Below are 18604 nucleotides of genomic sequence, written 5' to 3'. Positions count from 1 at the left end.
TTCATCTATGTATTTTATACAATTACATCCGTTGTGTTTTAATGTATGTAAAGATTTCATTGAATATTAGATTATTTTATGACATTAGCCTGTTTAATTAGGTATCCACTACAATATTAATACCATTATTCTATATTCAACATCTATTAATTTTCTCCTACACTCGGATTAGATGTTTATGAGTACAATGACACGTGCCTAAAACATCGTATATAAACGTTCAAATGAACTCGAAGCGTTTAGTGAACTTGTCTTGTTGGTAAACAGCGCGCTCTGCTGTAAACACATGTACAATTCGAACCGCTCGTGGTTGTTTCCGCAATTTCAAACGCAACATCCGGTTGTGCAGCAGCCATTTTGTCTGTTCATGCAAGTCCACCCCACACGGTCAAGAACTGACGTTCCACCTTGAAAACATTTCAGAAATATCACCCTCGATACTTTTCTTTATCCTCTATGGAAGTGGAAACGGGCTGAAAAAATACCTTATTGAATTCTACGTTCGAGAATACCTTTCATTGGCTCATGTGTCTTGCTTTTATTAAGCGAGCGTCATAAATCGGGGTTATGTCGAGCGAGGAGAGTTATTTAGCCATCCAGCGCTATTTGACCAATGAACGGGAGCCTTACGCACCGGGCACGCACGGCAACACCAAGAGAAAGATCCGAAAAGCAGCCGCATGTTATATAGTGCGCAATGGTATTCTTTATTATCAGAGGCGGCAGAAAGGCCTGGACGAATTCACGGAGTTGGAAGTTGTGCTGCAGGCCGAGAGGCGGAAGGAACTGATCACGGAGGCGCACATCACGTCCGGAGGGGAACACCTCAACCAGCAGCAGACATGGGAGATCATCTCCCAGAAATACTGGTGGAGAGGTACATTAATCTGAACCTTAAAGACCAACTAGGTTTCCTGACTGTTCAAAGCCTGCAATGTTCTTCTCTGGTGTCATAAAAGTTGTGACAGCTGGCGTCTCTTAAAGGTTTCCTGAAAGTGATATGTCATTGGCTGCTGCTTGCAATCACGGCATGTGACAAATACTGACTGGCAACGGTTTCACTAGATGATGAATACATCTTATGATAGAGTTGTTTTAGCCAATGTCATTCAGTTAGATGTGATATATAGGCATATTTGTGCATTACCTTGTGGATAGATAGATGTGTGCCATAATCAGCACTGATTGAGCCAGAATGTACTTGTTATCATCTATTACAGGATGGGCATTAAATAAGTAATGGCAGCAGTCCTTAAATATTTAAATGCGATAGATAGAGAGACCAAATGTTTTGGAAAAGCTAGTTAATTGTTTATATAAAAGAAAAAAGTAAAAACAATTTCACTAAAAAGTCACTGAGAAAATATATAGAATGACTGGCATATACACTCACCTAAAGGTTTATTAGGAACACCATACTAATACTGTGTTTGACCCCCTTTCGCCTTCAGAACTGCCTTAATTCTACGTGGCATTGATTCAACAAGGTGCTGAAAGTATTCTTTAGAAATGTTGGCCCATATTGATAGGATAGCTTCTTGCAGTTGATGGAGATTTGTGGGATGCACATCCAGGGCACGAAGCTCCCGTTCCACCACATCCCAAAGATGCTCTATTGGGTTGAGATCTGGTGACTGTGGGGGCCATTTTAGTACAGTGAACTCATTGTCATGTTCAAGAAACCAATTTGAAATGATTCGAGCTTTGTCACATGGTGCATTATCCTGCTGGAAGTAGCCATCTGAGGATGGGTACATGGTGGCCATAAAGGGATGGACATGGTCAGAAACAATGCTCAGGTAGGCCGTGGCATTTAAACGATGCCATTACACCACCACCACCACCAGCCTGCACAGTGGTAACAAGGCATGATGGATCAATGTTCTCATTCTGTTTACGCCAAATTCTGACTCTACCATCTGAATGTCTCAACAGAAATCGAGACCCATCAGACCAGGCAACATTTTTCTTGTCTTCAACTGTCCAATTTTGGTGAGCTCTTGCAAATTGTAGCCTCTTTTTCCTATTTGTAGTGGAGATGAGTGGTACCCGGTGGGGTCTTCTGCTGTTGTAGCCCATCCGCCTCAAGGTTGTGCATGTTGTGGCTTCACAAATGCTTTGCTGCATACCTCGGTTGTAACGAGTGGTTATTTCAGGCAAAGTTGCTCTTCTATCAGCTTGAATCAGTCGGCCCATTCTCCTCTGACCTCTAGCATCAACAAGGCATGTTGTGCGTGAAAATCCCAGTAACTGAGCAGATTGTGAAATACTCAGACCGGCCCGTCTGGCACCAACAACCATGCCACGCTCAAAATTGCTTAAATCACCTTTCTTTCCCATTCTGACATTCAGTTTGGAGTTCAGGAGATTGTCTTGACCAGGACCACACCCCTAAATGCATTGAAGCAACTGCCGTGTGATTGGTTGATTAGATAATTGCATTAATGAGAAATTGAACAGGTGTTCCTAATAATCCTTTAGGTGAGTGTATATATATATATATATAAGTTTTTTTGGGTGATGGGGCCAATGAAAATGTTGGTAGAAGCAAACAATGCCCTCACCGTTGAGCCCTAGATAGGCAATTCATTGCGCATTGACCTTTAACAGTAAACAAGCCCTTAATACACTGGAGGACTGCTATTTTGAAATGATGACAGAAACCTGGCTCAGTAAGTCAGTTAGGTATATGCAATTTATTTATTTATTTTTTACTTTGTGAAGCATAGCCTATAAAGTATATTCAACAGATGAAGAGTTTTGTTTGTATTTCACCAGATTTGGTTTATTGATGTGGAATAATAATACATTTAAAAAAATTGCCATTGATATTGCAGATAACCGATAGTTCCAAAAAGCAACCATCGGCACCGATTAATTGGTAAAACTGATAGATGGATGTATGGATGGAATACAAACCTTTCAATAATGTTTTGCATCACATGCCATCATTTTATGGCAAAGTTAGATTTAATTATTATTTGTTTTGGTGTAATAAAAGTAACCTTAATATAGCTGCAAATGGAAATCATTAGGGTCCAAGCACATATGAACCTTATTTACCGTAGCGTTATATTGGATTTTTGATGGTATTAAAACGAAAATGTGGAGGACAGACCTATAGTCTTTTAAAAAAAAAAAAAAAATAGTGGACACATTTTATAGACATAAAACGTAAAAGAGCTTATTATAGCACCACCTAGGGTCAGACAGGTGTGTGTATATGTGAGTAGTGGCGCATGTTTGGGACCACCCTGCCAAGTTTGGACGCTCAGACACGTTTAGGGCAGAAAAATAAAGAAGAAAATAAGAACAAACACTAAATTAAAATAAATACAAAAATATTAGATAGATAGGTAGACAGATTGGTAGAAAACTGTATATAGTTATTCATCCCATGTAGGAAATAGCAGAATAGATATTTATTGACTTCTATTATTGATCAACAAGACTGACTATATGTAAACCTATTCTTACCCTCACAGGTGTGCTAAAGCAGGTGAAGGATTGCATCAGGGAATGCAGTCATTGCCAAAGCAAGCAAGAGAGGGCCAGAGGCAATTCTGAGGATACCACGAAACATGCAGCTGCCCGACAAGCGAGACGAAAAACATCTGGTGACGACGGGGATGATGAGGAAAATTATGATTTTGATGAGGAACCTTCCAGTGGAGCTGATAAACACGAACTGGTATTTGTAAATACAGAATGTTTTGTTCGTATCACAGAATAACAATTTGTCCCTTGAAAATCTCGTAAATACACTACTATGTTCTTACTTAGCTCTTGGCATTGATAAGGCCAGGATTGAGAAACATACAGGAACACAGAAGCACTGTTTAGGACACCACAGCAAGAAAGACAGCTGAAATATAGTTACTGTTCAATTGGTTTATAATGTTTATGCATATGATGTGGTCTCATATTTCTCTTTTATGCTGGGTTATAGGTGGACTGTAATGGAGTTGTCAAGCAGTTTTTACAAAAGCATGGACAGACCATGCTGGACAAGCTGAATCAGCAGCGACTCAATAACGAGTTCTGTGATATCACCCTGCTCATTGAGGGCGAGGAGCACCGTGCGCATAAAGCTGTCCTGGCCTCCTGCAGTGAATACTTCTACGAGCTCTTTGTGGAGAAGTGTGCTGTGGCCAGTCATGAAGCTGTGGTTGATCTCTCTGGTGAGAAGAATTATGCAAGAGCTGTTGATTTAAATTATGGTGAAACATCATTGGAATGATAAACAGATTTTTTTATTTATAATCAAGATTTCCATCCAGATGCCATCCATCCTCTTAGATGAAAACTTTGCTTGTTGTAATAATGCCTAGGCATCTGGATCAAGCCTATAATGCATTCAAATATATGCCAGCTCTCTAGATTTTGGAACATAATACAATTTCTGTGAGAGCATTGATATTCATTTGTGTTATTGTGTAATTTGAGCTCATAACATATTACCTTACCACCTTAAATGTTTAAATTATTAAGATGCCTTCATTGTTAGTGTTTTCTTTATGTGTTTGTCCTTGATAGGCTTCAGTAAAGCTAGTTTTTTGCCATTACTGGATTTTGCCTACACCTCCAATCTGACATTTAACTTTTGCGTGATGGCGGAGTTGGCCACACTGGCACGGCACCTATTGATGGCTGAAGTACTTCAGATCTGTGAGTCTGTGCACAAAAAAGTGGAGGCGCAGAAGCTGACACTCTACCAGAGAGGAGACGCCCACACTGTGCTGACCAGCCAGTCTCCTCAGCCCTCTCAGCCAATCACATCCACCAATTCTGAAAACTATGTGGTACCTATGCAGAGTGAAGGCCAGGCTGTTGTTGCTCATGTAGAGCCATCTGAGGCAGGACAGTCACTGGCTGTAATCACAAGTGAAGAAGTGACAGCCGAATCACTGGCATTGCTTGCTGGTGCAACCTTAGATGGAGAGACAATGACTGTAGTTACTCACAGTGGACAGGCTGGCTCAGCTGAGTCTCTCGCTATGGTGGCCCAAAGTGGCCATGCAGAGGTGGGTGAGACCATGACTTTGGTCACTCACTCTGGGCAGGGAGGTTCAGGAGAGTCCCTGACTGTAGTTCAGGCCTGCTGGTCTGTGGAAGAGCCACAGGTTGGTGACACTCCAGTTGTAGAAAGCATACAACCAGGAGCATTTCTCATTAGTGTGGATCCTGGCAAAGCAGGCTCTTCTGAGGTTGTGCATTTAGCCGCAGCAATGCCACCTGCTGTTCAGGCTGAGTCCCAGACTGCAGAGCCAACACGCAATCCTGATTTGGTGGCACCACCACAGCCAGCCCCTGCGCCACACAAACGGAGGCCAGGAAGACCACCTAAAGTGAAGCAACAGGAACCACCTCTTCTACCCCCTCCAGAGGAGGAACCTGTGGAGATGGAGGAAGTAGAGGATGGATCAGCTGCAGATGAAGAGAAAAAAGAGGAGATGGAAAGCATTTTTCCCAACAGGAGGCACCTGAGGAAACGGTCTATGAAGGAAGGAGGGTATGTTCGTCTTCATATGGGGCTTGAAACTGAGGAGGAAGAGAACAGCACCTCGCCCACTATGAAGGTATGTAGTCTCTTTCGCTTGACATTTGTTCCCCTTTAACATAGTAGTTCACCCCAAAGTGAAATGCCTGTCATCATTTACTAACCATGTCATTCCAAACTCGTATGACTTTCGTCTACGAAACTCATAAGGAAATATTTTAATAAATGTCACCTTGGCTGTATTCAATGCAATGGCAGTATATTGTTACTCATTTTCAGGAGCGGGCTGGAAACATAGAGAGAAGCGGGGCCGACTGACCAAACACAATCCAGGGCCAATATCTTTTCCCAGTCTGCCCCTGCTCATTTTAATACTTAATAAAGTATGTAATAGGGATGTAACAGTTTTACAATATTCCAGTATTAGGAACAGATCTTTATTATATTTAGGGGGTGGGCGATATGGCGGTATACATTTGGCTACCGATTAACGTCTCTATCGCGGTAATGCAAAATTGTCACCACTTGACAAGAAATGTGCACCTCATTCTATTCATGTCACATGCAAAGTACCAATAATGTGTTTTATTTGTAAAGGACTTTATATATGGGTTTAAAAAGTGCTTTAGGCATACTGATAGCTGACAATAGAAAGTACAGGAGAAAAACGCCAACAATTGGACTAATAATAATTATTTATTTTAATGAATAATGTCTGAAGAAAGAGAGCATAGATTTTAGCCTTGATTGTTTCTTGAATTTTTCTTTCTGTAGGTATTGTTTGTAATCAAACTAAATTACAAGAGCAACCAATTACAGAACTGCATGCATATCTGAACTGTTAACCAGGGCAGTAATAATAAAAAAAAATATATATATATATATATATACACACACGTTCCCGTATTATATTAACTTTAATTATTGATGAAATAAAGACATATCGCCAAGCTGTGATCTGTGTTTCTGTGTTATTTTTTCTGCCCTCCAGTTCAGTGTTTGTCTGCTCGCCATCCATCTTCACCTAATTTCCTTGCTGAACACCGGAAACTCGCATGATATGACCACACTTGCCACTCCCTAAACTGAGACTGACTGGTCATCTTTATTAGCAGTGTAGAAAATGGGCAAACAGCTCTCAGAGAGAATGGGCTGTCACGTCCACACATCACATGCACTTATTTATTTAATGAAATCGCAGCATTTGCCGTCATATAATCGCACAGGCTGACATCACAATTGCGATATGAATAATCGTGCAGCACTAGGGGAAACCCATCGGAACCGAGATGGCTGAATATGTGGGCAGGCACTGTGCTCCATTGGGCTTCTTTAGCTCAGATCATGCTAAGAAACACTATATTTCTGGCTGGTTCAGATAATGTGCATGCACGTTCTTGAGATGACTGACAGGCTATGTCTGTATCTTAAAGGTGATTGGTTCTTTTACCTGTAAGACGGGAATTATTTTTCTACATCCGTTGGCTGCTGTGTGTTCCAATTTCTCCCATTCATTTTAATACCAGATGTCCGTCTCGGACTAATAGTCTCTTCCGTTACACACCTGTCCATAAGTAGCACTGATGTGTTGGTGGCATTAATAACCTATTCAAACCTCCTTGGTTCTTGTGCATATCATAGCAAACATGATGTCATGTTGCAGCCTTATTGCTTCTTGCAGCATTATGTATTGATGTTTAGAAACCAATGAGGTACAATGTTATTGAATTCAGTGCCGTTTATAGACTTCAGTAACTAATTGGCATGATCTGAGTGAGAATTCCTTCAGAATACGTAATAAACGAGCTACACAGAAAACTTTCATGACACTTTTGGTGCTAAACTAATGTCACTATGTACTGCAATTGTATTGAATTCAGCTCTCGGACATTTATTAAATAATTTTCTTTTGTGTCATGGGTTTGGAATGGAATTAGGGTAAATGATGACAGAATGTTAATTTTTGTAAAATATTATTTAAAAAATATTTGTGGCCCTCTTCCAAATGGCACCCTTCTGGATTAGGAATTGGCCTGTCTATGCAGTCCATGAAACCATAGGGTTACCCATCTGCCGTTTTACTGTTCAAAAGGGTGCTCAAGAGTGCCCTTATGTGGGCATTATGAACACATGATGCACCCTTTTGCAAAGCCCTTTTGTAATTCACAGCAGTCTACTACCCAACAGTCTGTTCAACATTATGCCGATAAAGTGTGACTGTGAACTCGCAGGAGGACCACAAGGGCTGACTGCACAATTTGGGACCTGGCATGTTAATGATGCATGTCCGCATAACGTGTAGCAATAAGCCGATGATTATTAGGAGACAAAGAATGCTCAAAGCCACTCAGCCAGATTGTTTTAATAGAATTTCATTGTGTCCACAGACACCTCAAAGATTTGCCAAGAGAGGCCTAGTGGTTCAGTCTGTGAAGAAGATTCCAGGTGAGTTTTCAGAGACAAACTTTGACTTAGCTCCTGATGGAGAAGAAACTGCAGCAGAGCAACCGGAGTCTGGTGCAGCCCAGCCAGAGTCTGTAGAGGAGGAGACATTGCAGGGAGACCCAGGAGGAGCTGTGGAGGGAGAACACACGTGTAATGAGTGTGGCATGGTGTTCCAGAGACGTTATGCCCTCATTATGCACGCTCTGAAACACGAGAAGGCTTGCAGCTTCAAGTGCAGTGTACGTATTCTTCTGCCAATTGAAAGTGAATGATTCCTGCCTAACTACCTAATTCTTTCCTAAAACAAGAATTAAACTTAATTTAAGATGAAGTGTTTAATCTCTGAGTCACTTGCGTCACCAAATGGATTTACAAAAATAATGACATATTTCACAAAAAGCCCTCATACTTCATTGGTTGTACAATTAAATAGTCCTACCCCAAACTCACACTAATGGTCAAAAACATCCATCTAGTGCATGTTTACATAACAATTTGAAAACTAATGAATGTGCTTGGTGTGGACGGCCCCTTACAATTTAATGTGAAATCGGTGTACAAATGGCTTATTTCTGGTTGACTGCATATTAGGTTGGTATATAAGAAAGAATTTTAACATTAGAAAAATTATACACATAAGCTTTAAAGGGATCGTTCACCCAAATATTTAAATTCTCTTATAATTTACTTACCCTCATGCCATCCCAGATGTGTATGACTTTCTTTCTTCAGTAGAACACAAAAGAAGATTTATAAATATCTCAGCTCTGTTGGTCCATGCAATGTAAGTGAATGGTGACCAGACCTCAGAAGGGCCAAAAACACATAAATAAAACATAAAAGTAATCCATATGACTCCAGACTTTAAATCCATAGCTTTAGAATATTTAAGTCCTATTTTACCCTAAATCTCCACCTTTACGTTCACTTTCAGAAGTGAAATTGAAACTAAACAGGCACCACATGTGACGTTCACATGTAAAAGTGAGTGTGGATATTTGGAGTAAAAAATGACTTTTTTTTTTATTTTGATCTGTTTCTCACCCCACACCTATTATATTGCTTCTGAAGAAATAACCACAGGAGTCTTATGGATTACTTCTGTTTCCTGAATGTGATTTTAGGAGCTACAAAGGTCTGATCACCTTTCACTTCCATTGTATGGACCTACAGTGCTGAGATATTCTTCAAAAAATATTTATTTGTGTTCTGCTGAAGAAAGAAAGTAATACACATTTGGGATGGCATGAGAATGAGTAAATTATGAGAGAATTAACATTTTTGGGTGAAGTATCTTACTTCACCCAAATAGTTATCAGCAACTTGTCACTGACTTTCCCTTTGTCTTCTCAGATTTGCAATAAGGAGTTCCAGTATGCAGCCTCGCTCCGTGCACATTTGGCTCGGCACAAGCATCAGAATACAAAGAGAGCCAGTATGACAGGAGCCTCTGAAGATCCTCAGGCGTCAGAAGATCAGGCAAAGTACCGCACCAAGCGGGAGTTTGTGTGTGACATTTGTGGCAAGACACTGCCCAAGCTTTACTCCCTCCGCATACATATGCTAAGCCACACGGGGGTGAGGCCGCACTCCTGCAAGGTCTGCGGGAAGAGCTTCGCTACCAAGCACAACCTGAAGATGCACTGGGCGCTGCACGACTCCTTTAAGAGATTTCCGTGCACTGTCTGTGAAAAGTCTTTCGTTACCAAGAGAAGCCTGGAGGAGCATACAAGCATTCACACAGGTACACTTCTTATTGCTTGTGTCAAACAAATATGCATGCAAGTATCTAACTGCTTTGGTATTAAATAATTAGTCTAAACTAGGGGTGTAACAATGCATATATTATGGGATAATTTCTTATTCAAAATACAATTCTGGACCTGTTTTCATTTGGAAAATTCCACAGGATACTTCCAGCATTAATGCATTAGATTGATGCTCCATTTTCATTAGTGTCTTTATATATTTTGGAAAACAGTTCTGAATTGTACTAAACTAATTAAATCAGACTAAATTTTGTCCAAATTTTCGATTTCGAAGGTGTCAAGTTGAAATTGGGCTGAATTATTGTCAGAGCAAATATTTAAACCAAAAAAATTAACATTCTGTCATCATTTACTCACGCTCATGATGTTCAAACCCTGTATGACATTCTTTCTTATCTGGAATACAAAAGGAGATGCTTGGCAGAATGTTAGCCTCGATCACCATTCACTTTCATTGCATCTTTTTTCCATACATTGAAAGTGAATGGAGACTGAGGCTAACATTCTGCGAAGCATCTCCTTTTGTGTTCCATAGAAGAAAGAACGTGATATGGGTTTGGAACAACATGAGGGTGATAAAACTAAAAAGACTAGAGAATTTTCATATTTTAGGTGAATTATCCTTTGTAACAATGTCATCTTAAGGCATTTTCAGACCTGTAGCTCGTTTGATTTGTTCACAAGCCAATATTTCAAAATGGACCAAAACTGTTATTACATTTATGCATTTGGCAGACGCTTTTATCCAAAGCGACTTACAGTGCACTTATTACAGGGACAATCCCCCCGGAGCAACCTGGAGTTAAGTGCCTTGCTCAAGGGCCCAACAGTGGCATCTTGGTGGTGCTGGGGCTTGAACCCCCGACCTTCTGGTCAGTAACACTGAGCCTCAACCACTGAGCCACCACTGCCCCATCATTTTTATTAAAAGTTACATGTGAGCAATCTGTCCCCTCATTGGTCACAATGTTTCTGCGCTGTTCCTGGATTTAGCTCATACATTATTAAACAGGTTAAAATTATTTACCTGTAATTATTTGTCAACCATTACAAATCTGAGTATTGTTTAGGTCATGGTTGTGCAAAATGCCCCACACGGTACAGATTGCATGTTCCAGTCAGAGGTTTTGCTGCAATTATCAATTTTCCATCATTCGGATGGATATGAGTTGTACATTTGTTTTATTATTTTTATCCATCTTTAGTTGCTTTTGCATTATTTCTGCATTGAAAAGTGCCTATTTTCACCCTCACTGAGCTCTTCCACACACACAGCAGATAAAGTCACATACAAAATAGCTTTTATCTGTCTAAAAGGTTGCTTATGCCGTCTTACCTGTGTTCTGCTGCCCGCTATCCAAAAGAGAGAAGAGATCATAATTAATTTACCTCAGGAATTGTAAAACAACTCCTATTTACGATTTATTACAGTGACGTGCTGACCTACAGATTTCTCCTCAGCTGATCCGTTTGGTATGTTCATGATTTTTAAAGGGATATTGTTTGGTGCATTGGTATGTTGGTTTGGATCGCATTCTCACCAGAAGCAAAACCGCTCCAGGTTATTTTGCAATCGGTCTGAGACCACCTCATCCAGGAGGTCTCAGAGCGATTGTTTTGGCGCGGATCCAAGTTCAACTGCCAGTTTCGCATATGCCTAAACAAACCGAACTAAGGGAGAAAACACACCGGGTTCCAAAACAAAAGCTCTAAACGAGCCAGGTGTGAAAATACCCTTACACAGTGGTAACATCACAAAAGTACTTAATAAGCAGAATTCACCTAGTAACAGCAATTTGTTTTATAGGTGAATCAAAATACTTGTGCACAACCTGTGGAGCGTCCTTTCACCGTGCTTCTGGATTGAGCAAACACCTCAAGAAACATCTACCCAAACCAGAAATCCGCTCATTCCACTGTTCTCAGTGAGTGTCTTATCCCTCAACACATAAAACATACACATACCACAGGCTTTCTGTGACCTAGGCAGGGGCATTTCTGGTAATTTTGTACAGAGTACTCTCACATTTTAAAAAACAGGCTGTCTCAGCCTTAAACTTTTTTAAATAAGTATGAAATGTATCTGAAATTAATAGTTTGTTTTATGCACAAATGCTACATCACCAATAACAGTTTAAATGCTCACTTTAACAAACCATCCGTTTGAAAAAAAAAAAAAAATGAACCATGTGCATTACTAAAAACATCAACATTTAATTGTTTGCACTGAACCAGAGATTACGAAGAAACCATTTTGAAAATACTGTAGACTGCCGCCTTAAGGATAATGGACAAATAAATAAATTCTTATTTTTATATTTTCACATGTTCTTGTTCAGAACAACAAGTGGTAAATCGGCTTCATAGACTGTTAGGGATGTGCATGAGTTGATTGCTTGTGCACATACACTCACCTAAAGGATTATTAGGAACACCATACTAATACTGTGTTTGACCCCCTTTCGCCTTCAGAACTGCCTTAATTCTACGTGGCATTGATTCAACAAGGTGCTGAAAGCATTCTTTAGAAATGTTGGCCCATATTGATAGGATAGCATCTTGCAGTTGATGGAGATTTGTGGGATGCACATCCAGGGCACGAAGCTCCCGTTGCACCACATCCCAAAGATCCTCTATTGGGTTGAGATCTGGTGACTGTGGGGGCCATTTTAGTACAGTGAACTCATTGTCATGTTCAAGAAACCAATTTGAAATGATTCGAGCTTTGTGACATGGTGCATTATCCTGCTGGAAGTAGCCATCAGAGGATGGGTACATGGTGGCCATAAAGGGATGGACATGGTCAGAAACAATGCTCAGGTAGGCCGTGGCATTTAAACGATGCCCAATTGGCACTAAGGGGCCTAAAGTGTGCCAAGAAAACATCCCCCACACCATTACACCACCACCACCAGCCTGCACAGTGGTAACAAGGCATGATGGATCCATGTTCTCATTCTGTTTACGCCAAATTCTGACTCTACCATCTGAATGTCTCAACAGAAATCGAGACTCATCAGACCAGGCAACATTTTTCCAGTCTTCAACTGTCCAATTTTGGTGAGCTCTTGCAAATTGTAGACTTTTGTAGTGGAGATGAGTGGTACCCGGTTGGGTCTTCTGCTGTTGTAGCCCATCCGCCTCAAGGTTGTGCATGTTGTGGCTTCACAAATGCTTTGCTGCATACCTCGGTTGTAACAAGTGGTTATTTCAGGCAAAGTTGCTCTTCTATCAGCTTGAATCAGTCGGCCCATTCTCCTCTGACCTCTAGCATCAACAAGGCATTTTCGCCCACAGGACTGCTGCATACTGGATGTTTTTCCCTTTTCACACCATTCTTTGTAAACCCTAGAAATGGTTGTGCGTGAAAATCCCAGTAACTGAGCAGATTGTGAAATACTCAGACCGGCCCGTCTGGCACCAACAACCATGCCACGCTCAAAATTGCTTAAATCACCTTTCTTTCCCATTCTGACATTCAGTTTGGAGTTCAGGAGATTGTCTTGACCAGGACCACACCTCTAAATGCATTGAAGCAACTGCCATGTGATTGGTTGATTAGATAATTGCATTAATGAGAAATTGAACGGGTGTTCCTAATAATCCTTTAGGTGAGTGTACCTACTGAAAAAGTTGTATTCACATATCTTCCCACCTATTTAACACCTTTTGTTTAATTGTTATAGCTGTGATAAGAGTTTCTTTGAAGCGAAAGACCTGCAGCAGCACATGAATAAGCACTTAGGACTGAAGCCCTTCCAGTGCCAGGTCTGTGGGAAATGCTACAGCTGGAAGAAAGACTGGTACTCCCACGTCAAATCACACACTGTTGCAGAGCCCTACAGGTGAGAAACAGTTTAAGTGATCTTAAAAAGTGGGATGTGGCCCTGTGGGGGGCACGGTGGCCTTACCCGTTATTAATTCTAGTTGACTTTCACACATTTAAAGGGATAGTTCACCCAAAAATACAAATTCTCACATCATTTACTCACCCTCAGGCCATCACAGATGTGATCAGACCTTTGTAGCTCCAAAAACCTCATCAAGGAAACATAAAAGTAATCCAAATGACTCCAGTGTATCAAAAATATAAGTCCTTTTTTTACTCTAAATCTCAGAACTAGACTTTATTCTTAAGTTTGGTCAAAATGATTTTAGGTAATCCTTAACATTGACAATATGAATATGTAAAATTTGTTTATATTTATGGAAAGCCAAACTTTTTGCCTATACCTACAGTATTATGTTGGGTAAAATCTGACCCGGGGTAAAGTACTGCTGGTTTTCAATGCAGCTTTGAAGCTTCTCTTGAGTGAAGGGTCTCTCTCTCTCAATTAATTCAGTTCAATTCAATGGGCTTTATTGGCATGAAAGTTTCAAAAACAATGTTGCCAAAGCATCATATAGAATAAAAGCAAAATACATTTTGTCCAATAACTTGGACAGTATATAATATAATTATTAGTAATATATAAATAATAATATATAAATTACCATTATTATTTATTTTACCTTATCACATCCAGATCTTTCACTGTCCCTCAGGTTGTGGCATGTTGATACATATTGGGCAGCAAAATTTGAAAATATTTTTAATTTTGAGAGGTCATTAAGGTCTTTAAAGTCTGAAGTTTCAGAGTTAAACTTGTTTATGTAAACATTCCTTATTTCACTGAATGTTTTACATTTTAGGAGGAAGTGCATTTCTGTCTCGACCTCACCTGTCGAACAGTGACCACATATTCTGTTTTCTTTTGGTTGCCAAGATTTTTTGTCTTCCTTTTTCAATTGCCAATTTGTGGTCACTGAGCCTGTATTTGGTTAGGGTTAGTCAAACATGATGATCAAGACCCTAAGGTGTTTAAAATAATTTAAAGGAGTGGTGTTGGCATAGTGGGCTAAAGTACATAACTGTTAATCAGAAGGTCGCTGGTTCGATCCCCACAGCCACCACCATTGTGTCCTTGAGCAAGGCACTTAACTCCAGGTTGCTCCGGGGGGATTGTCCCTGTAATAAATGCACTGTAAGTCGCTTTGGATAAAAGCGTCTGCCAAATGCATAAATGTAAATGTAAATTTTGACAACTCATACTCTGTTTAGGGCCAGATTACATTACACTCTCTCTCTCTCTCTCTCTCTCTCTCTCTCTCTCTCTCTCTCTCTCAAAGAGTTAATAAGCATTATTGTTACTTTTACTTTATCAAAATCAGCCGTATGTTGTTCTAAATCCATACAGTTTTCTTTCCACTGTAGAACACGAAAGGAGAAGTTAGGCAGAATGTTAGCCTCAGTCACTATTCACTTTCATTTTATGGAAAAAAAAGATGCAGTGAAAGTGAATGGTGACAGAGGCTAACATTCTGCCTAACATTCCCTTTTGTGTTCCATGGAAGAAATAGTTAGGGGTTTGCAGCAACATGAGTGTAGGTGATGACAGAATTTTCATTTTGGATGAACTGTCCCTTTAATTATATTCACTTTCATATACAGATGTATCTTAAATCTAGAGTGAATCAAGCACTTGTTGTAAAGGTAGACTGCAAACATGTGTGTTTTGTCTATTTTGAAGGTGTAATGTGTGTGGGAAGGAGTTCTTTGAGAAGGCCCTGTTCAGACGGCATGTCAAGAAAGCCACTCATGGAAAGAAGGGCAGAATAAAGCAGAACTTGGAGAGGGAATGTGAACACTGTGGGAGGAAGTTCACACAGCTCAGAGAGTACCGCCGGCACATAAACAATCACCAGGGTGAGTGGAGAGTCATAAAATAAATGCATGTTTTTTGTAGAATAAAAATGAAAAGCTAAAAATAGTATTTCCAAATGTTATAAAAAACATTTTTAATTTATTTATTTTTTTGTTGTATTTTTGGTTTGGATGATGCAGTTGCTGAACCTTCTCACTATAGTGTAAATATAAAAGACGGGGGAAAAAATTCAGTTTTTATATATGTGGCTGTAGGTGGCACTGCAGGCCTGTATAAACCCAGTAAACAGGAAATAGCACAAATAAATCATCATTTCGATTTAGTTATTTCCCTGTGGAGATTCTGTCTAATCAGACATCCAATACTTTAATGCTTGTTTTGGGGCAATTTTTTTGTCAACTGAGATTTGAGTTTGGTTGTCAGTTCCACTTGAAGTGGTTGCATATGAAAGGGATAATATCCAGCCAGCTGTACATTATCAAATCAAACATGATGATCAAGACCCTAAGGTGTTTAAAATAATTTAAAGGAGTTTTCTCTCATCATTTACTCGCCCTCATGCCATCCATTCTTCCTTCCGCTGAACACAGTTGGAAGATTTTTAGAAAATATCTCTGCTATATTGGTCCATAAATGCAAGTGAATGGTGACCAGAACTTTGAAGGTCAAAAAAGCACATAAATGCAGCATAAAAGTAATCCATATGACTCCAGTGGTTAAATCCATGTCTTCTGAAGCAACATGATTAGTGTGTATGAGAAACACATCAATATTGAAGTAATTTGACACTATAAATGTCCACTTTCACTTCCACATTCTTCTTTTGTTTTTGGTGATTCACGTTCTTGGTGCATATCGCCACCCTAATGGGCAGGGAGGAGAATTTATAGTAAAATGGTAATAATTTTGTGAAAATATTGATCTGTTTCTCAACCACACCTATAATATTGCTTTTGAGGATATGGTTTAAACAACTTGAGTCTTATGGATTACTTTGACTCTTTGGACCTTCAAAGATCTTGCCACCATTTACTTCCATTGAATGGACCAACAGACCTGAAATATTTTTCTAAAAATCTTCATTGGTTTTCAACAGATGAAAGAAAGTCATACACATCTAGGATGGTATCAGGGTGAGTGAATGATGAGAGAATTTTCATTTTTGTGTGAATTATTCCATAAAGTAACAAAATAAAGGGTTTATTTTTGGAATAACAACTATCAATGTATGTTATATTGCTTGTTATGTGGCTTCTTAACAAATAAATGATTAAATGGACATGAAATAAAATTGTTTTTTTGTGACATTGAAAGAGAACATGAAACTAGCACAGCTTTGTAGGAAATCTTTGTCTGGGAAAACGGTCAGTTTAACTGTCAATATACAAAAATATGTGACTGTAGAGAATACTGTGATTGACCAATCTGAATCAACTGTTTTAGAATGCCATATAATAAAGGTGGATTTAAGATCAAACAAATCACAACTATCAAAAGTGTATAAAGCTTGGCCTTTTTTTGCTTATGTCATACTGCTCTGTTTACTCTTTAGGAGTGAAGCCCTTTGAGTGTTTGACATGTGGCGTGGCATGGGCTGATGCCCGTTCACTGAAGCGCCATGTTCGCACTCACACAGGAGAGCGCCCTTATGTGTGCCCATTGTGCCATGAGGCCCACATAGATGCCCGAACACTGCGGAAGCACATCACCAAGTTCCATGGTGACCAGTTGCCCGGCAAGATCATGCTGGAGAAGGACACTCTGCAGTTCCATAATCAAGGCACGCAGGTCGAGCACGCCGTCAGCATCCTCAATCCAGAGCTTCCCCCTGAACTCCAACCTCCACAGCCTCCCCCCACAGAGGAAATAGAGACCGTGCTCATCACTGAAGAAACTGTGGAGGCCGTGCAGGCTTTGACAGAAGCCACTGTCACCACATTGTCAGATCAGAATATTATGCAGGTGGTGAATTATGTCTTGGCACAGCAGGCGTCAGTCAAGGTAGATGAGGCACCAGAGATCATCCAGACCATGGAAGTGGAGGTGGCACATGTGGCAGAGGTGGAGTGATAAACTATTACTTGCATATATGTGGATGGATGTTTTGTGGATTGGCTCCCTAGCCTCTAAGGGTGATTGCATTGTCCCACTGAGCCTGACCTGACAGTAAAAGTAATATGACTGGATGTAAGGGCAGGCTTATTCTTTTTTGTGTCTTGTCATTTGAACCCTATGAAATGTATAAAAGTGCTCATTTATTTGTATTGTAAAATGTAATTTAAATTCCACTCAAAGAACCCGCCTCAGCTGGAGTGAGTGAGTGAGTGAGTGAGTGAGTGAGTGAGTGAGTGAGTGAGTGAGTGAGTGAGTGAGTGCACGTGCATCTGTGCATGATGTGGATACAAGAATGTGCTCGACTTGCATTATGGTAAACTTGTGTGTACATAAACATATGATGAAATTGCATTGTAATACTCACAATCAAGCATAAAACAAACCATCCAGTGTAAACGTTTGTCTTTTTGTTACCAGTTTAAATTTTCTATGTATTTTCTGAGTGGGACATTTTTTTTTTTTTCCTTTGTAAAACTGATATATAGGCTCTTAGATGCCTAGCAAAGGGGCTATAGGCTATTTATCTCTGGTCCAGTGTGGTACCACTTTTTCCCAGCTGAGTACAATGTATAGCAGCAAAAATGACAACCAAATAAATAAAACAAATTCTCTCTCTGCAGGGATGCACATGTGCTATATTTCTTTTATTTTTTTATTTATTTATTTATTTATTTTTTTTATGTCTATCTTAAAGTGTAAAACTATGTAAACTAACAGCATTGTGATTGTCAAAATGAGTTTGTATGTTTTTGTAAAGCATCATTAATGATTTGTGTGAGCTACCCTTGCAAAAACCATGTGATTTTTGGAGCTACAAATGTCTGATCACCCCTCACTTGCATTGGACCTACTGAGCTGAGATATTCTTCTAAAAATCTTTGTGTTCTGCTGATGAAAGAAAGTCGTACACATCTGGGATGTCATCGTAAATGATGAGATAATATTCATTTTGTGGTGAACTATCCCATTAAAATAGACTGATGCAGGGCTTCAAATGAAGGTGTCCAGCTGGGACAGATTACTGACTGGGCCAATGGGGCACTTGACTGCAGGGGGGTGCCCTGGGCTTT

General features: G+C 39.8%; 1 protein-coding gene across 1 annotated transcript; it reads left to right on the top strand.

Annotated features, from left to right (window-relative positions):
• Positions 1-374: 374 nt before the first annotated feature.
• On the top strand, positions 375-18145 carry LOC127654056 (zinc finger and BTB domain-containing protein 11-like). The gene is made up of 10 exons (XM_052141005.1): positions 375-877; positions 3486-3691; positions 3950-4181; positions 4537-5579; positions 7888-8184; positions 9299-9689; positions 11522-11639; positions 13401-13559; positions 15285-15460; positions 16972-18145. Exons 1-10 carry the CDS (start codon positions 568-570, stop codon positions 17487-17489), a joined length of 3450 nt encoding a protein of 1149 aa, XP_051996965.1. The 5' UTR covers positions 375-567; the 3' UTR covers positions 17490-18145.
• Positions 18146-18604: the final 459 nt, after the last annotated feature.

The sequence above is a fragment of the Xyrauchen texanus genome, chromosome 13 (genome assembly GCF_025860055.1).
Source record: "Xyrauchen texanus isolate HMW12.3.18 chromosome 13, RBS_HiC_50CHRs, whole genome shotgun sequence".
Lineage (NCBI taxonomy): Eukaryota > Metazoa > Chordata > Actinopteri > Cypriniformes > Catostomidae > Xyrauchen > Xyrauchen texanus.
Note: the sequence above shows the minus strand (reverse complement) of the source record. Positions and strands in the feature narration are given on the sequence as shown.

What these genes read in the sequence shown, in the direction of transcription:
- LOC127654056 (XM_052141005.1), top strand. Translation starts at nt 568, where the DNA reads ATGTCGAGCGAGGAGAGTTATTTAGCCATCCAGCGCTATTTGACCAAT. An exon ending in CCAGAAATACTGGTGGAGAG is followed by an intron (nt 878 to 3,485) that starts GTACATTAATCT and finishes TTACCCTCACAG; the next exon opens with GTGTGCTAAAGCAGGTGAAG. An exon ending in GAGCTGATAAACACGAACTG is followed by an intron (nt 3,692 to 3,949) that starts GTATTTGTAAAT and finishes GCTGGGTTATAG; the next exon opens with GTGGACTGTAATGGAGTTGT.